Below are 27355 nucleotides of genomic sequence, written 5' to 3'. Positions count from 1 at the left end.
GCCACGGACATGAGGACAGCCTGGCTCCGAGCAACAAATTTCAACCCGGACATCCAGGAACGCATATTAGATCTACCGTTTTAGGGGGTGGGGGCCCTCTTCCACTCACCGACGAAGAGCTGGACAAAAAGAAAAACCGCTCACAAACGGCCAAGTCTTTATCCATCCTGACTAAGACCACACGCAAATCGTACACCCAATCTCAGCAGTGCTGACAGGGTTCGTACATAGAGGGTTCCGAGGCTTCCAGGAACGCAGATCCAGGCAGCTGGACCGCTTGCTGTCTCGGAACCGGCACAAGCAACAGAAGGGGGCTGGGGGAAGTAAGGGCTTTTTCCAGTCCCCCTCCTCAGCGACAGTCTCCGAGGGAAAGAAGGCATGACACACGCCACTTCAGGTCCACGTGTCTCCAGTGGGGGGCAGGCTTGCTCTTCACACACATTTCTGGCACCAGAACTTCGCGGACCCATGGATTCTCTCTGTGGTATCCACGAGCTACCGCCTTCCTATCCCAGCCTCTCCTCTCCTCCCCTCCACTCCCACAGGTTGGGACAGCAACTCTATTGGCAGAGATCCGGTCACTAGTAGAGAGCCAGGCAGTGCAGGAAGTCCCAGCCTCCCAGCGAAGCTTGGGCTTTTATTCCAGGATTTTCACCATTCAGAAGAACCAGGCGGGCCTGAGAGTTGTGCTGGACCTTTCCACCCTCAACCTCTCCTTACGCCTGCAGAAATTAAAGATAGCGGAGACATTGTACAAGGGAGAATGGATGTGCTCCCTGGACCTGAAGGACACGTACCTACACGTCCCGATTTGGCAGCCCCATCATTCTTTCCTACAGTTCAGGATCATGGGCTAACATTTTCAATACAAGGTCCTTCCTTTTGGCCTCAACTCGGCCCCCAGGGTCTTTACCAGGCTCATGAATTCAGTGGCGGGCCTCTTCAGGGCCTCCACTTCTACCCATACCTCGACTGGCTCCTTCTCCGGAAGCGGTTCACCACTCTTCCCATGCCCTTATGAACACACTGCACGATCTGGGCTTCTCACTCAATCTCAAGAAGTCGCAGCTGCAGCCCACACAAACTGACATTATTGGGCCTCATCTGGGACACGTGCTCTGAGAAGGTATTTCCTTCGGAGGACAAGGTCTCAGCCATCAAGAGGCCCACCACCCACTTCATCAGCAGAGAGGTGACCTTGGCATGGTAGTACCAGCATCTCATGGGTCTCCTGGCGGCGGTCCTATTAGCCGTTCTCCACACGAGATTGAGTATGAGGCAGATTCAGCTGCACTTCGCAGCCTCGCGGAACCAGGAGCGCGGCTCTCGAGCAGAGATGATCAACCTTCCTCCATCCCTCCACCTGGACCTAACATGGTGGTCCAGCGACTACAACCTACGGACGGGCAAGCCTTTTCGCGCTCCCTCTCCCCACGCAGGCCACCATCACCACAGACTCCTCGCTCGAGGGTTAGGGAGCCACCCTGGACGATCTCCAGGTCCATGCCACCTGGACTTGCCAGGAGCTGGAATACCACATCATTTGGTTGGAGCTGAACTCCATCTGGCTAGCAGTCGGGGCTTTCCTACCACTTCTCAGGGGCAAGGTTGTCCTCATCCAGACAGACACCTCGACCAGCATGTACTACGTCAACAAGCAGGGAGGCACCAGGTCCCCTGCTCTGCGCAGACTGGCAATCAGCATGTGGGAGTGGGCCCTGGAAAACATCTACCTCACGGCAGTACACCTCCCAGGGGAATCCAACCTGGAGGCGGACAGGCTCAGCAGGTTGGGAGTGAACAATTACAAGTGGCAGCTAAACTACTTCGTTATTCAGGAGATCTTCGACAGGTGGGGTCACACCCAGGTGGATCTTTTTGCCACCTGGCATAACAAGTGCCCTCAGTTCGCCTCTTGGCAGGGATAGGGACCCGGCTCCCTGGGCGACGCATTTTGGCTCCAGTGGAATGGCATGAAGGCTTACGGCTTCCCGCCCACACCGCTGATTCAGAGTGATGTGCAAGATCAAGGAGTCTCGCCAACTCAACATCATTCTAATAGCTCCATGGTGGCCAGCCAGCCATGGTTTTCGGAGCTGCTCAGTCTCTCAGAAATGCCTCCGATTAACCTCCCGACGGGCCCAGCGCATCTTCTGGTGCAGCGGGGGATGGGGGGGGGCAAGGTCGTCCACCCAGCGCCTCAGAAACTAGCCCTCATAGCGTGGTCCCTGAGCAGGTAACTCTGTGGCACCTCAGCCTCTCCCAGCCTAACCTGGAAATTATACAGGAGACAAGGAGCAAGGCTACCAGGGCCCAATATAAAAGTAAATGGACCAGGTTTTGCCACTGGGTAGACTCCAAGGAAATCGACCCTCTGGCATGTACTTTGGACGACATGCTCTCCTTCTCGGCGCACATCCCCCTCTCAGGTAGACGCCTGTCGTACATACCTCGCAGCCATCAGGGCTTACAGGAACTCGGAGGTGAGGATCGTCTCCTCCTCCCCTATTGTCAAACTTTTGACGGGGCTCACAAGCATTGGTCGAAGTGTACGAAAAGAAGTAGTGGAACTATGTTCCCTGCTGGCCTGCCCGGCTCCCCACAAACCCCATCACCACGCCCCCTCCCACGCACCGTACAAACCCCCAAACACATGTGCCTGCTGTTTAAGACAATGTTTCGTGGGGTGCACTGAAAGTGCAAGTTTCAACTTCTTCCTACACTTTTTTTTTAAAACTAAATCATTCCGGAATGGTTTCTTTTTAAAATAAAAGTTTAGGAGCTGTAAAAGGTAATTTAAAAAAGTAGAGGAGCACCGCTCCCGGTCACTTTGACCACTGCTCACAAGGCTCTACCCGCCCATCAAGAGGCCTCACCCTGTGTGGGACCTTAACCTAGTATTGGCGCCCTAGCACACAAACCGTTTGAACCAATGGCGTCCGCGGACATTAGGCTGGTCACCATCAAGATGGCCTTACTGGTCGCGCTCACCTCAGCTCGTAGAGTCGGCGAAATCCAGGCGCTGGTCGCCTCAGAACCATATACTACCTTTCACAGGGACAAAGTAGTGCTGCAGACACACCCAGCATTTCTGCCCAAGGTGCCGTCCGCTTTCCACTTGAACAAGGAAATAGTCCTCCCTACATTTTGTGCCGATCCTAAGGACGAAGCACAAAGTGCTACACTGCCTGGATGTCAGGCATGCCCTGAAGTTCTACTTGGACAGGGCGAAGGGCTTTCACAAAATGGATGCCCTGTTCGTCACTTTCAGAGGCTCAAGACCCGGTCATCAGGCTTCCCAGGCCTTCATATCCCGCTGGATGGTCTCGGCCATCAAAGAGGCATACGAAGGCCAGCACAAGCCGCTACCGGCCAACATGCATGCCCACGCAGTCCGGGTCAACAACGGCCATCGCATTTCAGCACCATGTACCTTGGCAAGTCATAAGCAGGGTGGCCACTTGGGCTACTCCCTCTGCTTTCTGCAAGCATTACTGTGTGGATGCCGGTTCCTGATCGGACGCAGCTTTCGGACAGGCGGTTCTCAGGAACCTATTTGCTTAAGGAGTTTCTCCTCCACCCTGGGACTACATTCAGTTGTAATCGTTGTAATGTCTCGGGAGGATAGCTCAGTGGCAACGTGCTCGCCTTGGGAGCAAGACAACACGGAGCACCACAGGTTCGATTCCCGGGTCCGCGCTTAGAAACCTCAGGTTATTTATAACGCACTTAATACCCAATCATATACTGTATGGAAGAAAGGGGATGTGACTTAAGAGTAAATTTATAGTTACTCACCGTAGTGACTAACATACTCTTAGTCCATAGTCCCCTTTCCTCCATACGTCCCACCAACCTCCCTCCTAATAATACTGGTGTCATTAGGCAATGTTAGTTCTATAGTAGACGCGTCAATGGGGAGGGGATGGAGGTGTGGCGCTGGAGGCGGAGTCAGTGCAGTGCATTGCATGCTCCCTGAGCCGCACCCCCACGCGCCTCTAAATTTAAAGGGGAAGATTTTTTTTCTGGTGAAATAGGTTCCGACTCTGTGTTAGTCACTATGGTGAGTAACTTATAATTTTTCCTCCCTTTAAGTGACTTAATGTATTAGCATATGAACTGTTAGAATCCGCAGATGCATGTAATAACCAATATTAGTAACCGGCGAGGGTGCAATCCGAATGAAAGCCAATCTGAGCCAGCCAGTCATTACCAGGCCGGGAATCCCTCTGTTGGGATTCCACGGCCTTTGTCCCTGGCGAGGGGGATGGCAGCCCCTCAGCCAATGAGGATGCTCGAAGCGGGGCCATCCCCGCTCCGAGCCTCCCCACGGCTGAGATGCTCCCTTCGCCCCCAGCCGGGGACAGAGGTAAGGCTTTTTTTTTTCCTCCCCTTTCCTCCCTCCTCCCTGCCCTCCCCTCCCCACCCCACTTACCTTCTATCCCTTGGTCCCCGGCGGGGGACGATGGCAGCATCCTGCTATGTGGAGACTCAGAGCTGGGCCATCCCCGCTCCGAGCCTCTACACGGCTGGAGGCTTCCATCGTCCCCTGCCGGGTACTTTTTTTTTAATTTTATTTTTTTATCCCTTACCCTCCCTTCCGCACTTAGCTTCTTTTTTTTGGGGAGCGGACGCGCTGGAAACGCTTCAGTTTCCAGCGCTTCCGGTCCTGATGGCCACCATGGAAAGGGAAAACGGACTTAGTTTTCCCATTAGCGACGGCCATTTTCCTTTTTTTTTTTTTTTTGTGAAGCATTTTGGGACAAAAAAAATGTTAGTGCCCCGGTCACACAGTTTTGCGGGCCGGGCTACTAATAGCTAAATGCCCCTCACAGTGGTGGCATTAATGACTTTGGTAATGCCCCATGGCCTTTGTTAAGGCCCTCGCACCTGAGCCGGTAATGCCCCCGCCGCTCGGGGCATATTGTTTTAATACGATAACATTCTTTTCTAATGTTGCTTCAAATGTAACCGCAAAATAACACAAGTGCCCTTTGAAGGCTATTCTCAAGTATTCTAGTGTAAACGCCGAAAGTATTTAAAGTGATTCTGGTTTGTATATATAATATATAATTTTGTATAAATTATATGTGTACATTTCTTTGGTGTGCATGTCTTACTAAAGTTCAGTGTACTTACCTACAGCTCACATCTTCCTCTAAAGATATGCATGACTGCTCTGCCACTCTATCAAGATCTTGAGTTAGTACAGACTGATACTAAGAGTTGGAGATCTACAAACCACTGGGATAGCGTACTAACCCAGTAGGACTTTAGGAAAACTCCCCTTACACTCCTTGTCTCAGTACTTGGGGAATTCTGGGAGTTGAAGTCCATGGGAGTTATTGAACAGTTCTTACTGATTTTACGAAAAGATGTTGTGTTGGCTTTGTGAGTGTTTGTCGTAGCTAGGCACGTGACCAGAAAGATATGTGGTTTCTTGCTGGGGGGGGGGGGGGTGATCAAGCAATGGGCAATATTACATGAGGGTCTTTGGTATTAAGGGGCCTTCTTCATGGAAAAGGGCCCTCGATATTAAAGGGTCTTCCTCATGGTAAAGGGGTAGCTATCGCGTCTGGTCCAAGGAAGTCATGATATGTCCCCAATAGTTGTCTACTCACATGTGATCCTCCATCATAAAGCCACCCCCAGGGTCAGGATCAGGTAGCGGCTGCTGGTACCTGGCCACATGGGAGGTCACTACCGAGGAATCTGTGATGGCTCCATTGGATTCATCACAACAGCCAGGCAGAGACTCTAGTGTGAGAAACCTAGGGGTATTCTCACTTTAAGACCCTGAGAATCCTCTGTTAGAGAGGCCTTGGGAGGTCCGTCTTTCGGATCCCAACCCTGGGGGTGGGCGAGCTTTTGGATAATGCTAGGGCCAGTTTAACCATTTTGCTCAATTGGGGGATATATTAATTCCCTTCTATCCGTGCATCTCCCATGCTACGTTTTTTAACTATTACTCCGAAGGATTGGCTAAGCCATGAGCAATGCCATATCATATGGAGGAACAAGGCATCTACAGCATTGCATCGCGTGCAGAGTTCAGACTTCCCCAGGTCCATTCTGTGTAATTTCAGGGGCATCAAGTATCCTCTTTGTAACACATACTGTATGAGCTTCAGGCAGGCGTTTTCGAGATACTTTTTTTTCCATTTCAGAGCATATCTTTTGATCGGATATATTTTATTTGTATCACACTCATACACAAGTGTTCCAGAGCGCGACGAGGCAAGGGAGGACAAAACAACGATTTTACTAGGCCCAGTGACATGTTTTGCCATTGTTCTCCATCAGACGTTAATCCCAAATCCCTCTCCCAGTCATCGCTTTCTTTCTCAATTCTATTCGTAAGTAACCATTTTTAGATCATGGCGCTTGGGTGGCCTCAGTCTCCAAGACTATAAAGACCTTCTACATGGGAGACCCAAAAAAAAAGCATGTACTTGTTTAGGCCTAGATTAGTGCAAAGATCATGGAAAGGTATTAAACGTTCTTCCTCACCTCAATCGTATCACCCGAACATATCACCCCATTGGGTGGGCATAATTAACCTATTTTCCAACTAACACATTTCAAGCCCAACCACTGGATGGCAGAATAAAGCACAGCATCTGAAAGTTTACTTAAGTAGCTGGAACGCTCTTATTGAAGGTAAGATGTGTTTCTTTCAGTTTGCCAAGGGATGCTGTGCGCTTGCTTTGTCTCTGCTCTGTTGTCTCTTTGCTTGTTTCCATGTGCCGACGGGTGGGAGGGAGAGAAGGGGTTTGTCATTGGTATAACCTTGCCCGTCCTGTCTGAACTGTCGCTTGTAGTGGAACTAAGAGGAAACCTGCCTCTAAACAAATGAACCTGCAGATGTATTGCTGACACCGTGTCTACGTGTCTGCCCACAACCCCCCTTGTGCCACGTGCTTTGGGGAAAGTGGCAGCACCAGCACTGCCTTGACGCATTTTTCATGTTATTGCCAGAGTTGTATTTTGTCACTGTGGCGTCTTCACAATACTACCTTTTTTGTTTTTCAGCAACACAACTTCTTTGGTGCTTTGTGTGGAAGAACAGCTTCCATTCTCAATCTCTTTTGACCTCTTTTTCTTTGTTTCTCACATTTCCATGCTGGCCATTTCCCGGTAGCCGAGTCATCTGATAAAATGCCTAATGATCAAGGTAATAGAACTGCTTCTTTTCTCCCTCTCGACTCCTCCAGCTCCCCTTGCTTCCCCTGGTCTAGTATTCCTCCATGGAGGGAGGGGCAGGGGGTAGGGGTGGGGTGCTTTGGCCTACAGGATTAACAAGTAAAACTACGCATCCGGTCTAGAAAAGCCATTGTTTTTGAGCAGCACAGCTGGAGTCTTGCAGACGGCGCTACACATCTAAGTGTAGGAGGGGCTAGGTCATGGGCAACCACAGAAAAGAGAGGCACTCATTGTGACCAGTACAGCTTGGGCGATGGTAAAGCTCACACGGGGAGCCAGACAACAGAGGTGTTGAGGGAGGAATGGGGGGCGGGAGCGAATGGAGTCCTGTGGAACGTGCTGCACACCCTATGTGTTACGGTGCAGCACAATTTAAAAAGCTTCATGTTGGGTTGCACAGCTAACCGAGCTTCACAAATTATTTAGGGGTGACAGGACAACTGAGGGTACTCGTGGGAAGTTGCAAAACTGAGGAGAGTCCTGGTGAGCGGCACAACTGTGAGGGGACACAGAGCTTCACAACATGGCGGTCTGAGACCTTTCACTGCCCCCCTGGAGCAGAGGCTGCTTCATGGTGTAACTGTGCTATGCAACTAGGGGGCATACAGATTGAGCCATGACACCTCCCCTGATTCTGAAAGAGGCCCCACGGTGGCGATGCATTATTTTTGTGGTATTTGCAAGTTACTGCTGGTATAGCCCTAAAGGTTAGTTGCCAGAGGTTTGAGTGGAGTTAGTTTACTTATTGGAAGAAAGGATTTTGCACAGTGTATGTGGACATTCATATGTTGAGAGCTGTTTCAATGGAGGAGTGCACATTGAGGCTGGCAGAGGCCTCACGTTAAGCTAACCTCTGTGGACGTGTACAATTTGTGACTGGCCTAGGGACAGTAGAGGCCTCCTTGGATCATAGCGGACTGCCAGTGAAGCCGTAAAATGAGTACACAACAGATCTTACGTTGTGTAGCTCTGCATTCTTTAGTTCTTGGCAAAACATGGTTATAGTTAATGTATCATGGATCTGCCCTGTACGGGAATTTGCTGGTGAAGACTGCACTACATTGTGCTACAGAACAGTATATAAACTGCTTGTTACAAATAGCACTAATATTTTCTTTCCTGCATTTATTTTAATATCCTTGGCGTGGAACCCTGATGCAATGGTTTGTTGGGTAATAATGTCCAGGAAATATTTATATCCATCAACATCATGCTGTCAGAGAAATGTATTGCATTGGAGTTCTTTAAAGCGGTGTGTACGGCATGGGTGGTGTCATATTGCTGTACATATTGCACTGTTCGTACTGAAACATTAACAGAAGTGTAGTGACTGATGCTCATAATTCAAATATGTATGCCAATCCTTTAGAATGTCTCTGGCCTCGGTATGGTGCTAGGTAGAGTTCGATAAGTGGCAGGGCTCTATTGCAGTAATATGTTCAAGTAGGTCAGTTACCTGTGGCAGCAGCTCTGAAGGCATGCGCATAGAAATGCCTTTTTAAGTGTTGTGAATAGCAGCATGTTGCTTTTGTTTAATAAGGTAAGCAGACCAGACAGGAATTGTAAATGCAACGTTTATGGCGTGCACGGCTGGGAGCCCGGATTGCATGGTTCTTATTGGACACTGTTTCCTGGTCACTTAAGTGGTATATTGCCTATGTATGAATCATGCATCAGTTCATGAACCACTATACCTGCAGCGTCCAGTCCACAAGAGTCCCCCAATGCCAACCAATGTTAGTGTCCCTGCTGCTGTGCGACCTAACAGTTCAGTAAGAACATCAGTTTTCTGCCACAATCTTAGATATTTACATGATTTGAACAGTCGAACCATGTACAGGCCAAGTGTCAAAATCCAGTGGAAGGGCGGGGTGTTTGTGCGAAAGATCAGCTCTTGATCACTTTCACAAGAACCCCAGAAGGATCGTGGATTCTATACTATGCTCACATTTGTTTTCTCACCATCTTTACTTTTTGGTTGATATAACCTTAACTTTAATGCCAGCTTCATCCAGGATATTTTCACTCTGACATCGCTGTTAAATTGTTACTTGTTAAGACTTTAGGGAGACAATGGGTCGCTCACCGTGGACCTGGTGCCTTTTCAGTTTTATCTTCTCTACTTATTGTCATGCAAAAATGACCACCATGAAAGATTACAGGGAACCATCTAGATGCATGGCTTTAAAGTTCATCCCTGAAAGGTGAAGGAAGTTCCTAAATTGAGCTGCAGAGGAGCAAGGTGATGACCACTTGCTTCAATGGGAACCTGTCGCTGAAGAAGCTGCTCCTCTCCAGGTCATGTGTTCCATCCCGACGTCAAGCTTCCTCTGGTGTCTTTACAAACTGAGGATGTCTGCTGTCGGAGGGCTGCTAGCTAAAAAGACAAAAAACAAATTCTGAAAATCCCCAGTTCTGTCAGTTGATGTTTGCCCGCAACAACCTCATGCAACATTGGCGAACTTCAAAGGCAACCAGTAACACTGATGTTATCCTACCATTTAAAGTCAACCTGGGAGTCTTGCTATCAGGCCTATAGGTGAGCGTGAGTGGTCTTATAATCGTCATTTCAACTTGTCTCAGCTTTTAATCCAAGGCCCAATGCTATGGGACAGTCTTCCCCAACTCTCCTATGACAATAGCTTCATCATAGATTCAAGACTGCACTTGTGGTGCACCTCAAAGCCTTCGGCTTAGTAATGCAGAGTCCTATCCCAACCATCCCATGACTGAACACTACCGATGACATACCACATGCTCTTAGTTTTTGTGTAAGATGTAACTTTCCCACAAAGTATCTGTAAATTGGAAGTCTCACGAGATATGCCCAATGTTGTACTAATTTTTCGTTTTTACCCTGCCTCCTTCCCCTAGCGTCTCAAGTTCACTTGTCCATTTGGTGTGATATACATTAAAATAAATAAGCCAAAATAGAAATGGTGCAGCAATGTTAAAGCCATGTTCAATTCAAACCACAAACAAAAACATTTCTTTCTATGGCAAATGACTCATTAGAACCCATTTCTGCCACATGCTGCATAGATTAACTTCCAGCACTCAGTATATAGGAACTGTTGAAAGACCCCACTGCGGCCTGTGGCATTACTTTAGACTTGATCTTTTAACTGACCTTGGTGATTGATGCCCTACACTGACTCTACAAGCCCCTTCAGTCCCCCTCCATGGCCCACAACAAGAGGAGAGGGAGCTGCACACACGCCTGCAATAGAACTCCACATAATGCGCCACCCAACCCTGTTCCCCCATCTAATATTCTCCACGTTGCCAGCTCCACCTTCCTTTCTCAGCTCCTCTACTGCCCTTATTCCATTCTTGTAAACTCCCAGGCCTCTTCTCTACCTCTTCAATTCTGTATTGAATTAGCATAGAGGTGGTTACTAACTGTCACTAACTCTCTACTATAAAAGACCACTTGCAAAAAAGTTGTATTGCAAAATGATCTTTTTTCCCTCCAGTCACACATGCCACCAACCACTGCAGGTTATTTGAAATGACCTCCACACAAATGCACCTTTCGAAGGGATTGTGTCCTCCGACGTATTCCTTATCTTAGATATCTCTTTCCAGCTTTGCTGGCCTCGGAAAATATTTTCTCTAGAGGGCGCTGCGCGTCGACGTCCGCCGAGTCGATGTCCCTCGACAGCCGCCGTATCGACGTCATCCTGCCTATAAAGGCCGCGCGCAGCGTCTGTTGCTCTGTTCCGTGTTTCCGCGCTTACTCGGTGCCTCGGAATATCGTTGCTCAGTTTTCGTAGAGAATTAATCCAAATTCCTCGAGATATTCGATCCATACTCAATGGCTTCCTCGTCGGAACCGATGACCCCTCGGTCCGGCTTTAAAAGATGCAGAGACTGTGGGAAAAAGATGTCGCTGACTGACCCTCAGAGTTTGTCTGTGGTGTTTGGGAGCTGAACACCATTGTTCGGAGTGCGAGGACTGTATGTCCATGACAGCTAAGGCCCTGAAGGAGCGTAGGGGGAAGCTGGAAAAAGGTAAGACTTAAAAAGCTTCTTCTTCCTCGACGAAGTCCAGACATTCGTCTCCTCGTCACCATTCGCGCTCCAGGTCTCGAAGCGGGTCCCATCACTCCTCGAGATCGAAGCACTCGAAGAGGAGACGTTGAAGATCCCCTTCTTCGTCGTCCTCTTCCTCTGTTTCTCCTAAGAGAATCCCTTGCCCCACGAAACATAGTTCCCGGGCTGAATGGGAGGAATTCCGCAAAAATATGAGCGTCTTCGAGAAAGCGGCCTCGACCCCCTCGAAGACTGCCGAGAGCGATGCTCTGGTCGAAAGACCCGAAGGTCTAAAACGCTGCGAGTCGCAGTATCCGGCGAAGGAAGCTTCTCGAGTGCGTCACGAACCCTCGAGTAAAGCTATGACCTCGAACCCTTCTTCGAAGGTTCCGTCGACGCCGTAGACGAAGGTGCCGTCGACGCCGAGGTCGGTGTCTTCGACGCCGTTGTCGAAGGGACCTTCGACACACGGGTCTGTCGACTCGACGCCATCTTCGACACCGGCGTCGACGCCAAGGAAAGTCACGGTTGCGGCGCACCCAGTGGCTATCCCCAGGTCTTCGATGACGATGGCGTCGAGATTGTCGACATCCTCGAGCAGAATCCAAATTCTATCGAGGACCTCGAGGCCTCCGCCTTTGTTTTCAACGCCACGTTCGAAGCCTTCGGCGTCGACGACATCGACGTTTTCGAGGCCGATTACAACAAGTTTGGCACCCTCGGCCTTGGAGATGGGTTTCACACCCTTTGTGAGTTCAGACCAATTGAGAACTATGTCCTCAATTATGGAAGAGGGAGAACTATCTGACCAAGAAGAGACATTTGAGTTGCAGGGATCTGCAACCCCAGTTCAGGAGGAGTTATCCTCAGAGGAACGCAGGTTAAAGTAACTCCATGATTCCTTACATGAGGCAAGTGGGTTAGACACTTCCCCTGAGGTGGAGTTTGCTAGGCCAGACCCGGGGGAGCATGCTGAAACCCCCTATAGAGCCTTAATGGCCAGGATCACAGAATTTATGGGGTGGTCAACACCTTCACAGGCTTTCCAACAAGATGACCTCACGGATATTCTTGATAAAGGTCCATAGGAGGATCCTGTAGTGCCTTTTCATAAAGCTCTTCAAAGGAAAATCATGACGAACTGGGAAACCCCAGATGTCGTTCCGGCAGTAAATAAAAAACTGTCTACTAAATACAGGGTATCTTCTGCAGACCCGGAGTTTTTGTCCAAACATCCATCCCCAGAAAGTCTGGTGGTACAGGCAGCATCTTCTACTGACATCAAGACTGCTTACCCTACCGTCCCACAGGACAGGGACGATAAAAAATATGATGCTATGGCAAAGAAAGTTTTTTCGGCATGTAGCATGGCGTTAAAATCTATTAATGCTACTTGCACCCTTGCTAGATTCAGCCATACACTTTGGGAGTGTGCTTCTACAGCGGCTGACTGCATCCCGGAGGGAGAAGAAAGGGAGGCGTTCCTAAATATCATACAGGACGGTAAAGACGCTATGTGCGAATCCCTCCAGACGGGCATTGATTCGGCTGACAGTATCAGCAGAGCAATGGCGGCAAGTACAACCAGGAGATTCGCTTGGTTGAGAGAGTCTGGTTTTGCCCCATATGTGCAAGCCAGGCTCTTGAACATGCCATTCGATGGCTCTTCTTTGTTTGGGAAAAAGGCGGATGACAGACACCTTTTCGTTCCACAGGATCCTCTGCGAGAGGCAAGTCCTTTCGCTTCTACTCCGCATTCGGAAGAGGTAGAGGACGACCGGCTCAAAGGGGACAAAGAAGAACTACCCGAGGTGGACGGGGTAGATATTCAAAAGCCGCAGCAACAGCAGGTGCCTCTTTACCATCGGCATCTCCATCAGCTGCCCCAAAACCACTCTGAGGACTTCCCTCACAAGACACCTGTAGGAGGCAGGTTAACTCAACATCTGGCGGAATGGCAGGCTATCACGTCAGATGCTTGGGCATTGGAAACAGTTGCCCAAGGTTACTGCCTGCCTCTCCTACGCATACCTCAGTCATCCACCGGGGATCAGCTCTCAAAATTTTAGACCTGCTAGAGAAAGGTGCCATAGAACCGGTACCTGTAGCGGAGAGGAACAAGGGCTGGTACTCCCCTTACTTTCTCATTCCAAAGAAAGACGGAGGACTGAGACCCATCTTGGACTTGCGAGAATTGAACAAATTCCTCAGGAAAGACAAATTCAAGATGGTAACTTCTTCTCAGATCCTTCAGGCCCTTCAGTTCCAGGACTGGTTGGTATCTCTGGACCTTCAGGACGCTTATTTCCATGTGCCTATCCATCTCAAACACAGGAAATACCTGAGGTTCGCAATTGGCAACTCTCATTATCAATTTCGAGTGCTGCCATTTGGGCTGACCTCCGCCCCGAGGGTCTTCACCAAGTTAATGTCGGTAGTGGCGGCAAGTCTAAGGAGGGAAGGGATTCACGTCTACCCCTACCTGGACGATTGGTTGATCAGGGCTGTATCTTCGGAACAAGCTCAGATCCAGCTAAATCACGTTTGCCACTCCCTTCACAGACTGGGCTTCTCCCTCAATTTAAAGAAGTCACAAATTATACCATTGCAGAGACTCCAGTTCATCGGAGCGATCCTGGACACTTCCCTGGGAAAAGCCTCGCCACCAGAGGTGAGGGCTCATGATATTCTACAGATGGTTACCAAGTTCCAAAATGCCCAACGTCTCCCAGCCTTCGACTTTTTGAGGTTGCTAGGCCTCATGGCATCCTGCATTTTCCTAGTGCCAGAGGCTCGCCTGAGAATGAGATCCCTCCAGTGGGCACTGAGAACTCAGTGGTCACAATTCTCAGGAAGAATGACAGATCTTCTTCAGGTTCCCTACATGGTGGCTCTAGACCTTCAGTGGTGGGCCTGTCAGGAGAACATTCTGAAAGGAGAACAGTTTTGGCAACCCTGGCCGGAGATAACAGTAGTCACGGATGCCTCACTCACGGGGAGCCCACGCCAACGACTTGACCATCGGCGGTCGTTGGTCTCCATCGGAGTCCAGACTACATATCAACCTGTTAGAGCTGAGGGCCATCAGACTTGCGCTGAAGGCGTTCCTGCCATCTGTACAAGGAAAGAATGTCCTGATAATGACGGACAACACAGTGGCCATGCATTACCTCAACAAAAGAGGAGGCGTAGGATCACTACCTCTGTGCAGAGAGGCGATGCAGCTCTGTTTCTGGGCAACCCAAGAAGGAATCTCTCTATCGGCAGTTCACCTAGCCGGAGAGAAGAACTTGACAGCGGACGCTCTGAGCAGGCAGAGCACAGTCTCCCACGAGTGGGAACTAGCTCAGGAAGTCCTTCAAGAGATCTTCGCCCTTTGGGGAACCCCTCAGGTGGATCTGTTCGCCACCAGTGTCAACAGGAAGTGCGATCTGTTCTGTTCAAGGGAATTTCCCCCGAGAGGAGCTCTGGGAGACACGTTCATAGTGGACTGGGAGTTTCCACTTCTGTACGTGTTCCCACCGGTCCCTGTCATTCCTCAAATGATCAGGAGGTTGAGAAGATTCCGGAAAACCATGATCCTAATTGCCCCGGATTGGGCCAGGAGAACGTGGTACCCGGACCTTCTAGACTTGTCCATCTGCCCTCCAATTCGACTTCCACTCAGAGAGAATCTACTCTCACAGAAGGGAGGTCAGGTTCTCCATCCAGACATCAAAACCCTCAACCTTCACGCTTGGCTTCTGAAAGGCTGAGATACTAGGATTGGGACCTCCCTGATGATGATATGGAGGTGTTGCTTTCGGCAAGGAGGCCAGCAACAAAGTCTTTATACCGCTGCCGTTGGAACAGATTCTGCAGCTGATGTAGAGAAAAGAATATCGACCCCTTTTCACGTGGTACACCAATGGTTTTTTCCTTCCTACTCTATTTAGCGAATTCAGGCCTTCAAGTTGGCACCATCAAGGGCTATCTCGCAGCGCTATCCATCTTTAAGCGCACTGCGGAAGAACCATCCTATTTCAAGTTACCCTTGGTAATACAGTTTCTAAAGGGGTTAACTAACGTTTATCCCCCAAGACCATTCCAGGTTCCCCTATGGGATTTAAACTTAGTCCTAACTTTCCTGATGGGCACACCTTTCGAACCACTCCATTCTTGTTCGTTAAGATTTCTTACCCTTAAAACTGTTTTATTAATAGCACTTACATCTGCTAGAAGGGTGAGCGAGTTACAAGCTCTTTCTTGTAAACCCCCTCATACAATCTTTCACAAAGACAAAGTTGTTCTGCAAGTGAAGCCTAATTTCCTCCCAAAGGTGGTTTCTGAATTCCATATCACTCAGAAGATTACCCTTCCATCTTTCTATCCTCCACCTCATCCGGGGAAAGAGGAAGAGAGGTTACACAGGCTGGACCCAAGAAGGGCTTTAAGTTTTTACATCAGTAGACTGGCTAGGATAAGACAAGCAGACCAGCTGTTTGTAGGCTACGCAGGTCACAAGCTGGGGTTACCGATAACTAAGCAGACCATTTCCAGATTGATCATTCTAGCCATTTTGGAATGTTATAAACTGGCAGGAAAAAATCTTAGGGCTCATTCGACCAGAGGTATCGCAGCTTCATCGGCCCTCAAAAGAGGAGTGCCGATTAGAGACATATGTGCGGCTGCCACATGGTCGTCCGTCCATACCTTTACACGGTTTTACAACTTGGATTCCTCCTCCAGTCAAGAGACTAGGTTTGGAAGGGCAGTATTGCACTCTATTCATCAATAAAAAGAAGCATGAAGTCAGTACTCCCACCTCCAATAACAGAATACTGCTATGCGAGCCTATCTAAGATAAAGAATACGTCGGAGGACACAATCCCTTCGAAGAACAAGTTACATCTTACCTTGTAACGTTCTTTCGATGGGATGTTCCTCCGACGTATTCCTTATCGACCCTCCCATCCATCCCCGCAGTACTACTTCCCTTGTTGTTGCAGCTTACGCTCCTTCAGGGTGATTAGTATAGTCCAGAAAGAATAATTGTGGGCTACAAAACGGAACTGAGCAACGGACGCTACGCGCGGCCTTCATAGGCAGGATGGCATCGACGTCGATACGGCGGCTGTCGAGGGACATCGACTCGGCGGACGTCGACGCGCAGCGCCCTCTAGAGACATTTTTTTCCGAGGCCAGCAAAGCTGGAAAGAGATATCTAAGATAAGGAATACGTCGGAGGAACATCCCATCGAAAGAACGTTACAAGGTAAGAAGTAACTTGTTCTTCTAGATGCAAAATTAAATTAATTTGGTATGGTATGGTAATGTTTAGTTATAAAGTACCTATACACAAGGTAAGTGTTTCAAAGCGCTCTGTGGTCTTCAGAGGTCTATTTTCCTCAACAAAATGTGCAATGTCATTCACCAGAGCGTTGTCTGTCCTACACCCCAAAACATATATTTTTTTTAAAAACTTCCTGAAAAAATGAACCAACCCACACCTTCTCCCAGATCCATCTCCAACAACCTGGACATAATCCGCAGTCACAGCCAGTACCTCCCACAGAAATATCTTGCTAGCCAGAATTAAAAAGCATCCACACATTCTTTCCCCGTCCCTGTCTGTTCTAATAAATTAGACATTCAACAAGTGATCACTTCCAGCCTCTCTCCAACAAGCTGCCTTCAGACCCTGGCTCAAAGCTTGCGTGATCCGACCATTGTCATCTGCTGCAGGCTTGTTGTCTGTCCTTATGCACTACAGGTTCACTGAGAAAATCGTTGTCATCCATTTCCAGTCTAACTCTGACACACACATTGCTTGATCAGTCCTGTACCATTTTACTTGCGTCCTTGAAATGGCTTTTGACAACATAGTCTTTTCGTTTATGCTCTATCACCTAACAAAGATGGCAGCAGTGTCAGTCTCCTCGTCCTCCTGGCATGAGCACTGCCTGTCTTGCCATTCTCAGATTCCCAATGGGCCACTACCTCTTACTCCAATAGTCTTGCATGGAATCCCACAAAGATCTGTCACTTGCTATGGTTGACCCCTCCTGAAGTTTTGTATTTTACATTTATTGGAGAAATAGGTCTTTTTAAACGGGAATGACGTACACAGTATGCATTAACAGGGCAATGGCATTCCTAGCATAAGATGCCTTTACATAAGATCATTTTTGTATTGATTGAGTATGCTCGGTGGTGAAGGCGTAAGAATAGGAACATAATACAGGGTCATGGACTGGAGAACATAAAAAACATTTTTAATAGTGGGAGCCTGCAGCAGCATTCACATATTTACAAATTGGTGTATTCTGAGGTCAGAATGCAGGAGAGGTGGATACGAGGTTGGAGATACTTGGGGTGCTCCTTCCTTGTCCAGAAGGTGAAGTTTGAATCTTGTTTTACAGTTCCACTTAAGCTATAGCTATGATGGTGGGGTGATAGTATTCCAGCAGAGTGTGGCAAATACACAAAAGGAGCAAAAGTGTGAGGAGGTACAGAAGGGCGGGATATTGATAGGTTAGTAAGAGTTGAGGAACACAGAGTTTGAGAGGGAGGGAGAGTACAGTGAGATGCATTGAATGAGTTATTGACAGCAAGACCATGGATGGATTTATAAATGAGAAAAGTGATTTTGCTTGGATAGCCTGCCAGCTTAGAGACAGCAGCAGATGCAGGTATGGAAGACGATGTGGGCTGGTGGCAAAGGGTCTGTGTCACAAAGTTGACTTTAAGGAGAGCAAAAGGGTAGCAGGGTACACCAAGAAGTAGGCTCGCTCAGTTGTCCAGTTTGCAGTGCACAAGAGTAGAGATGGAGTTTGAGTGTGAGGTGTGGGGGGACTTTTCTAATGTCTACAATGTGGAGTCTGGCTGCAGAGTGACAGTGATGAACGGGTTGAATTTCAGGGCGCTGTCAAGAGAACCCCAAGATTGCGAGCCATGGGTGAGGCCAGTGGGGAAAGATAAGGGGTAGGTGAGGTGAGTTGGATTGGCTTTGGAGGCAGAGAGGACGACTTCTATCCTGGAAGATTTATGCATGAGGCAGTGTAGGATATCTGAGGATCGATCATCTGCAAAGAGGTGATGGTTAAAGCCACGGACAAAATAAACAAGCTAAGGCCAGAGTTGATGTACACCCGCATGAAGTGGTGTTGGGAAAGAGCAGAGTCCCAGGTGATGGAGGAATAGTCTGAGAGATGGGGCAGTCTGAAATGGTGACTGGGCCAAGGAGGGAGCGAGTTTGAAGGAATTGTTGAAAGAAATTAATAACATGAAACGCATGTCGGCCAATTTGTCATACTTATGACTGGTGTAAAAATATAAGTAATTTATTTACTTGGGAAATATTTTAATGTGTATTCATACAGGTTGAAAACAGATGGATATAACAAATTGTAACGTGTAGGGAATGGTATGTTTGACATGTGTATAGCTTCTACTGCCATTTCATGTGTGAAACGGGTGCTGTATCAAACTGCCAAGAGTCAAGTGAACAGCTGGGCTGGATTTTGAGGGGGAATCTGCTGCATTCTATGGGTAGTGGTGCTTAGGCCGAGGGTGATCTATTTTCAGGTAGGGTGTAGTCAAATAGTGTGCATGTCATATAAGCACGCTTATGTGAACAGCTAGAATGACCTGCCCCGAAACCCCCATGGGGCGAAACTGTATTCTGTGCAGTGCAGTGCACAAGTGTCTACAAAATGCAGCAGTGGGACGATTCTCAGTAGCAAACCTACCTATGGAATGTTCTGTGAAAATGCATGTGTGGCAACATTTGAAAGGTGGCAAGATTTAAGTAGTAATCTAAATTGGGAGCCCCTGTCGGGCGGAATGCAAGTGTGGCAAAATACAAACTGTATCAAGATTGAAGCAGTAATCTAAAAGGGGAAACCTAGTTCCGCAAAATGCACATTTGGCAAAACACAAACAGTGGCAAGATTAAAGCAGCAAATCTAAAATGGCAAAGCTTGTCCTACAAAATGCAAGTGTGGCAAAGTACAAACAGTGATGCTATTTAAGCAGTAATCTGAAATGGGAAGGCTAGTTCCACAAAATGCAAGTGTGGCAAAATACAAACAGTGGCAGCATTAAACCGCACTCTAAAATGGGAAACGTAGTCCGGTAATTGTATGTAGACTGTGTACTAGATGTAATGTAACAAGCCCCCATTGGGAAAATTTTGGGAAGGTCTGTGCAGCTGTGGCAAATATATAATAGTTGCAACATTCAACGGAGATGTCCCTTGCCTGGAAGTAGCTTTAGATTAATAACATGCCATTCTGCAAGGCTGGGGCGAACAGGGAAACAGATGGTAGTGCCCAAAGGAAGGCATCCTTTGCCTGTGCCCTTAGCTATCTGCCTGGGCAAGGCTACCCCGGGGATCCACTTAAGAGTATGTGTGGTTTGGTCAGCTGACCATGAGAACACCCCAATCACTCTGCAGGACGTGGGTAGTGTGAGGTAGCGAAGGAAGGCCTATGCTTGGGAGGCAGGGAAATGAACGCTGAAGCGTTTGAGAAAGCAGACAGGGCTGGAGAGAGGGGCAGTCTCCCTGTACTCATCCCATATTTGTCTACCTGATATGGTCCTACAGTGAGCTGTTGTCATGGAATGGCTAAGAAAAAATGTCTTTGTAATGAAAAAATAAAATATGCATTTTTAAAATTTAAATATCTACTGTATGCTGACTTTTATCCCAATATAAATGTGCATCCTTTTGTGTGATAAGTGGCTATCCATGACTGGATAGCCACTTCCAGTTTCAATGGTGCAGATCCATACCATTGATGGAGTTTAGCGAGCTTCCAGTCCATAGCTTGGGTAAAAGGACTCCTGCAGCCATTCTTCAGAACATTGTTGGAGCCAAGACACCTCTACGAAGAAAAGCAGCCAGTTGACTACCGGAAGTCCTGGTGAATCTCTCCTCCTCTGCCTGATCCCAAGGAGATCCTTGTCTGTGGTTCGACCCCCATGACCAGTGAGAACAAGTCTCGACCCATGTTCGAGGAATGTGTTTTCTGAGCCTTCGGAAGTTTCAGTGGGTTGACCGGCTCGCTGCTGGGCTACCTTGCTGCAGCCGTCGCTGTTCTGATGACATCCTTGGAACTTGGAGGGTCTTCAACTTGTAAAGCAGATGCCTGCTCGTGTGTTTTCAGCCTTCTTGTATCAACGGAAGCTCTGCATGTACTGCTCCTTTGTTCGTACCTGGAAGAGCGCCTATCGCTGTTTGACCCTGGGCCTTCCTTGACCCGACAAAGCACAAAAGAATATGTCCCCCAAAAGATTCCGGAATCTCAGCAGTGGCCTCTATAGAAATCAGAGTCGGGGGGGGTAAATTCCTTCCCACCTGTTCGCCATAGGGTTACATGGGTGTAAAGTCCTGTTCCTAAATCACTCTTGCCTGACTTTGGTCGGTGGAGGCCTGGTCTAGGCCTATCCTAGTGTCTGAAATTGAGTGAGTTTACTTGTGTGACTATTACTTACCTTTTTGATTTTTGTAGCTTAATCACTAGCATCAACCAATCTTTTAGTAAACCTACCTGAAAAGTATGACTTTGGAACTGATGACTTTAGGGTGCAAGGCCCCAAACCATCATAGGCTTAGACCTGGTAAGTGTTAGGCATGCTTCCGAGTACTTCCCTTTGTTGCTCTGTTAGGAAAGATTCCTCTATACTGCACCTTTCCTCCCCCATTTTGGACCCCCAAAAATGTTTTTTTTTTAATCTGACCTGTTTTACAGTGCAGTGAAGCCGTAGGCTTCAGTAATAGATTACTTTGTTACTGCTGCTAATCACTTGTTATTGTTTCTGGTAACTTTTTTTTATCATTGTACAATGCATCTTACAATGCTGTACAATGGGGTGGACTTTTTGTTTTGCCCTAGACTAACACTCAGAAGATTTTTGGTTACTCTAGGTGTACTAAATGGACAAGCTGGTGGCAGCAGTGCCGTTTTACCATTTGTTAGTGCATTTTGTTTTAGACTTACAACGTTTGGCTACTAACTGTGGCTAGTGGTCAGACATGGCCATGCCACAAGATTTCTTGCTTGTCCTTTGGCCATCATGTCTTTGAGCCTTCTTCCTGGCTTGTGAGGCCAGGAAAATACGTATATGGACTCCAGTTCCCAGGAAAGCAGGGACTTTTGGAGTTCTACTGGACGGCTATGTGTTTGCGTCCAGTAAGTGGGCTTGGGATTGTCTGGTCCCAATACACATACTGGTGCCAGTGTGTCTGGGTGTAATTAATGAGTTTTGCCGCCAGTGGTCCTGATTTGACCGCTGCTGTGGGGGGGGGGGAGGGGTGTGTGTGTGTGTGTGTGTGTGTGTGTGTGTGTGTGTGTGTGTGTGTGTGTCAGTCAAATCTGTCATTGCCTAGTGGGGGCTGCTGCTCTTACTAGGCGTTTTGGATAAGAGGAATCCTGTACCCACTCTAGAGAGATCCTGGAAGAAACTGAATGATCCAAGACTCCTGTCCAGCTACAAGACTTGTGATGAGACCGTGGACCCGTCAGAACAAGGCTTGGCGACCAACTTCTGCTGCTGCCCTGTAGAGCCCTGTCATGTGGAAGATCTACAGCAGTCCTGCGAAGGAGCTGCGACCTTTGGAGTGGAGGGAAAATCCATTCTCAATGTCTGCTCAGAGTCCTTCGAAGAAGGGCCTTTTGAAGTGCCCCAGGACCGCCCTATGGCTGACCAGCTCTTAGTTTGGGCTACTGTGCTGCAGACGTCGCCGTTCCGAGTTGAGGCCTGGAACTTGGGGGATCCTCAGCTCGTGCAACAACACTTATCTCTGCCCGCATAATGTTGTGGTCCTAGCATCAAGGGGGACCCGAGATAGGAGGGGCAGTCTGACTGTGGCAAGTGAATCCTTTTTTCCATTGCCGTGCATTGGTGGCCGTCGTCTGAAAACTGCTTACCTGCGTCCAATCGTGTCCTGAGAGGGGCCTTGTATCGGGCTCTGCTGCATTCAACTGGGAGACCTTGCACCAGCATTAGACACCGACTGGAGAGCTGCTCGAACCTGCAACCCTGGGAATCAAGGGCTGAGGCTAACGGCAGGAAAAGCAACCTTGGCCCTTCAACTGACCTGCCAAGTCTCATGAATCGGAGTACAGGGTGAGTTATAGGGATACTTACATGGACCCCTAAATCCCCTTAAAGTTTGATAACTTTTATAAGACGTAACACTTTGGTTTTGCCATTGCTTGTTCACACAAGCACTATGAAAGTTAGCAACACATTAGTTAGCTAGTTTAACTTGTCCCCTGACACTTGGAACTGCTCGCTGGACCCCACAGACCATACCTTCGTTTTTTACACTTCACAAAACTGGATGGAACTTTGCAGAACTTTTGGGCACAAGGCCCCATACATCTTGCGGATGGACCTCTGAAGTTAGGGTTGATTCTCTGTGGACTTGTAGTGCTAATACTAATCTGTACCTTTATCAGGGCGTTGATATGAATCTTGCCCTACACAGTAATTGTGTTTCTGATGTTTGTTAATCTGCTTAGAATCACATGCTGTGCATAGGTCCGACATCCAGTGGTCACTGCGGAGTATTGCATTTTGTTTTTCGTAGTGGAAAAGGGACGTCGACAAGGCGTGTCTGAAATACTATCCCTATAGTGACGTGCGTTGTACCCACAATCCCTCACGCGTCGAGGTCACTCAGATTGTTTTTTTCCGCCCAGCTACTGGTCGCCTTTACGCAGAGCTCCTCGAGAGACATTGCAGATTCCATCTCCTCGACCTTTGGTCGTTTTCCTATTTAATATATAACATATCGATCCCTCCCTCGACGCAGTTGTGAAGCTGTCTCCGCCGAGCAAGATCTTCGACGGAGGGGACAAGCGGAGGAGATCCTTCGGCGTTGCCCAACACGTGGCCTGGCCTCGCAGGCCAAATACAATAGGGAGAGTGGGGTCGTGGGACATCTCTGGTTCTTTTCTGAGAATGCCTTTCCTTTTCCCCTTCCTTTCCCTTGGGGTCGTTATCACGATTTATTGCCTCGGCTATGGAGAGGACACCCTTTAGGTTTTGCCCACTTTGCAAGGGCAAGTTTACTTGGAAGGACAAGCATTCACGGTGTAACCGCTGCTTGCCCCTCGATCACAAAGAGGAGGGTTGCACGGCTTGTCGGCTTCTTAGGCCAAAGACTCTAAAAGACCGTAGGGTCAAGAGGTGGGCGTCCTACGCTATGTCGAAGGCCGATTCTTCACCCGCTGCTGCTACCACCGACAGTGACGAGGAACGTGATAACACGACCTCCGCTACGGAAGTCGTAGACCCCTCTAAAGAGCGCTTGCGCTCTTCGTCGTCTGTCCCCGGCCCCGACGGGCTCGGCTCACGCCCTGCTTATGGGGATGAACACCCCGGCAACACTGACGCACACGATACCACACATAAGCACACAACCCATGGCTCTTCTTCGTCGAAGACGAAGAAAGCATCAGCGCCCAACGAGACGCAGGTTCCACCGGCGGCCTCCTCGGACCGTTCAGGTTCGAAGCCCCTCTCGCAGCCGCGACCAGCGACTGGGCTTTCGGCAAATAAGGGCGCCGCCCCCAAACCATCGGCCAGCGCGCACCAGCAGAGAGCGCACGCCGCCGTAGAACGATCGACACACGTAACGTCGAAACCACAGCCCTCCGCTGACAAACGAGTCACAGAGAGCTTGGCGAGGATCGTTGTAGCCGACGCCCAATAGCGTACGCCGAAAGACACGTCGAGCGCTACGCAGAGGTCGAAAGACACGCCAAAAAAGCCAGAAGAAAGACAGGGACTACCCCCTTCAGTCGGGGGGACCCCCAGCACACCGGAAGGCTTTTCGGAAGGCGACGGGACACTTTCCTCGACGTTATGGGAGAGGTCGAGCCGTTTTCAGCTAGATGACACTAATTTTCCCCCGCTAGACCGCTCAGGGGTACCCCATGAAACCATGGAAAGGCTCCATCTCTGCATGGAGAGAATGGAGAGGTTTATGAAGACCCAGAACCCTCCCACTCCCAAGAGAACAAGAGAAGGGCCTCAGGAGGACCCCAGGGCCAAATATCCGAGACTAGTCAATCCCCAGCAGTACACAGCCTCATACTTCCAAAATGTGTATGACCTCACTGGTGAGGAACAATACTTGGAGGAGGAGGATGAATTTGTGGACGATGAAGAGGGACAGAACCAGGAGGAAGGTCTGGAAGACAGCCCAGACATGGTAGGAGAAGGCTTCGGAGAAAATCCAGAAGAAGGACCTTCTCATCCCTGGCAATCCCCAGCAGTATATTCGGACACTGATGTCCTGAACCTAAATCCTCCTGACAATTCACCTGTTAGAAACACGTCTCCCATTGACGATCAGCCCACATTCAATGCCCTGTTGCGCAGAGCAGCAGCACATTTCGAACTGGACACTGGGGAGATCTCTCCTGAAATAGGCTTTGTGGAAAGAGTAATTAAGGAGAAACCCCCAGTCAGCCAGACCATTCCCCTCCTCGCTTCAGTGAAGAGAAGACTCATCCCTTCGCTATCCACACCTGCACTAATCAGAGGAGTTAATCCAAGAATTGAAAAACTTTTCACTCCTTCACCCTCAGACCCGCTGTACATCAGGGGACATTCCATTCCGGATTCCCTTGTAGTAACTAATACAAGGAAGAGGGCAGGGGTGCCGCTGTCCACCAGCGAGGCACCACCTGACCAGGAGGGCAAGAGGTTATATGGCCTTGCAAAAAGAGTCACATCCTCGGCTGCCTTTTCGGCAAGAATTGCGAACAACAATTCTTTGCTAGCTAGCTACACGGACGCGCAGTGGGCCAAACTGCGCAAAGACGCCGAAGAAGCGCCGGAACCACTACGTACACGCCTGCTATCAACTATTGGCGAAGGAACCCAGGTCAACCAGAGCATTGTAAAGAACTCTCTGGATGCTGCAGAGACAGCGGGACGTTCCCTGGTTCAGGGAATACTCCTAAAACGCCATGTATGGCTGCGCAACTCAGGGTTCAAACCGGAGACACAGGTGTCTTTAATAAATAAACCTGTTGAAGACTCAAACCTCTTCGGGAAAGCGGTGGATGAGGCTCTGGAGATGGCTAAAAAAAGAGTTCGATACTATCAAAACTCTTGACCAGATCTCTAAGCCCACTACCAGACGCGGCTATGGCAACAAACGCTTTTTTCGTGGCCAACGCCAACAGCAGAATCAGCAGCAACAGTACCCTGCCACCAATTACCAGACCAATAGTGGGCAGTACAGCCAAAGAGGCCAGAGCCGGGGCAAAGGGAGAGGTCGGGGGTCCACCCCCAGAGGCTCCCAAGCCCCCAACAACACCAAGTGACGCGAAGATTCGCGTCCCCTCCCATGCAACACCGGACGGGGGCCGGATAACATCCTTACTTCCAGCATCGGAGGGAATAACGTCAGACCGCTGGGTACTTTCCACCGTAGCCCAGGGATACTGCATCGAATTCAACAGTTCCCCAACATACAGACCCCCGAGGGGACGACGCATGACACCGGAACACCTTGCCATCCTTCTCCAAGAAGTACAACAACTGCTGGAAAAAGGAGCCATAGAGGTCGTGCCTCTATCTCAGGTAACGGAAGGTATTTATTCAGTGTACTTCCTTGTACCCAAAAAGGATCTAACCATGCGCCCTGTATTAGATCTGCGCCCAGCGAACAAGTTTATCAAACCCCAGCAGTTTCGTATGGTGACCTTACAGGAAGTGATCCCACTGCTATCACAGGGAGATTACATGACAACATTGGACATGAAAGATGCATACTTTCATATTTTAATGTTGCCAGCGCACAGAAGATACCTCAGGTTCATGATAGAGGGCAAACACTACCAGTTCAGAGTGCTACCCTTCTGCATAGCATCAGCTCCAAGGGTATTCACGAAGGTACTGGCAGTGGCAGCGGCCCACCTGCGCAGGTTGTCCATCCCAGTTTATCCTTACCTCGACGACTGGCTCATAACAGGGGATTCTTACGAAACATGCTTCTCCAATACCCAAAAGACTGTAGACCTTTTGTTCCAGTTGGGCTTCTCCATCAACGAAAAGAAGTCCAGCCTAGACCCCAGCCAAATCAAACAATTCCTAGGGGCTCTAATTCAAACAAAGGACGGCCTCGTCTTCCCCTCCAACGAGAGGGTCCAAAACATGCTGTTTCAGATCCCTCAATATGTGACCGGTCGAGAGGTGACGGTACGCAAAGCAATGCGCTTGCTAGGCATGATGGCGTTGTGTATTTATTTGGTACCTCGCGTGCGCCTGCGCATGCGCCCTATGCAAGAGTGGCTCAACAGCCAGTGGTGTCAGGCCAGCGGACTATGGGACGATCTAGTGGTGGTCTCGCAGGCCTTGGTTCTCTCGCTACGGTGGTGGACAAAGGAAAACCTGGAAAGAGGGAAACCCTTTGCCACCCCCGCGGCGGAAGCCACTCTGACCACAGACGCATCCCTCACAGGATGGGGGGCTCACCTATCCCATCAGACTGCTCACGGAGTGTGGACTCCGAACGTAGCACCCAAACACATAAATCTACTGGAGCTACTAGCTGTGTTCAAGGCGCTAAAAGCCTTCCAGGAACACCTACAAGGCAAGACTGTGTTGGTCCTTACAGACAGCACCACAGCCATGTACTACATCAACAAGCAGGGGGGCACCCACTCTCCAGGACTGTCCAAACTGGCCCAAAATATATGGAAGTGGGCTCTCAAACAAAACATGTTCCTACTGTCACAACATGTACCAGGGGTACTCAATCTGCTGGCAGACAAACTCAGCAGAGATTTCCCCCTGCCCGAAGAGTACGAATGGCGACTGCACGAAGCCATCGTCTTCGACGTCTTCACACAATGGGGATTCCCAGAAATAGACCTATTCGCAACCCTGGAGAACTCACAAGGCCTAAGTTACGCCTCCAGGTACTCCCAGAACCAATCCAAGGGGAACGGTCTGTCGATGCAATGGTCAGGGAAGTTTGTTTACGCTTTCCCCCCCCCCCCCCCCCCCCCCCCGACTCCCCTTCTCAACAAGGTGGTGCACAAGATGCACCAGGAACAAGTGACCATGATACTGGTGGCCCCAATGTGGGCCCGACAGCCATGGTTCG

At 49.1% G+C, this 27355-nt stretch overlaps 1 protein-coding gene across 9 annotated transcripts in view; it reads left to right on the top strand.

Annotated features, from left to right (window-relative positions):
* The window catches only part of NEO1 (neogenin 1), a 1161518-nt gene that overhangs the window by 951640 nt on the left and 182523 nt on the right, over positions 1-27355 (top strand). For 5 of the 9 annotated variants that reach the window (XM_069624607.1, XM_069624612.1, XM_069624605.1 and 2 more), the window contains exon 21: positions 7142-7174. The exons of the other annotated variants lie outside the window; for them this stretch is intronic. In XM_069624607.1, the coding sequence (XP_069480708.1) occupies positions 7142-7174 (33 nt within the window). The remainder of the gene's footprint in view (positions 1-7141; positions 7175-27355) is intronic. 9 annotated transcript variants of the gene reach the window in all.

This window comes from Ambystoma mexicanum, chromosome 11, assembly GCF_040938575.1.
Source record: "Ambystoma mexicanum isolate Mex_15411 chromosome 11, UKY_AmexF1_1, whole genome shotgun sequence".
In the NCBI taxonomy this organism is placed as follows: domain Eukaryota; kingdom Metazoa; phylum Chordata; class Amphibia; order Caudata; family Ambystomatidae; genus Ambystoma; species Ambystoma mexicanum.
Note: the sequence above shows the minus strand (reverse complement) of the source record. Positions and strands in the feature narration are given on the sequence as shown.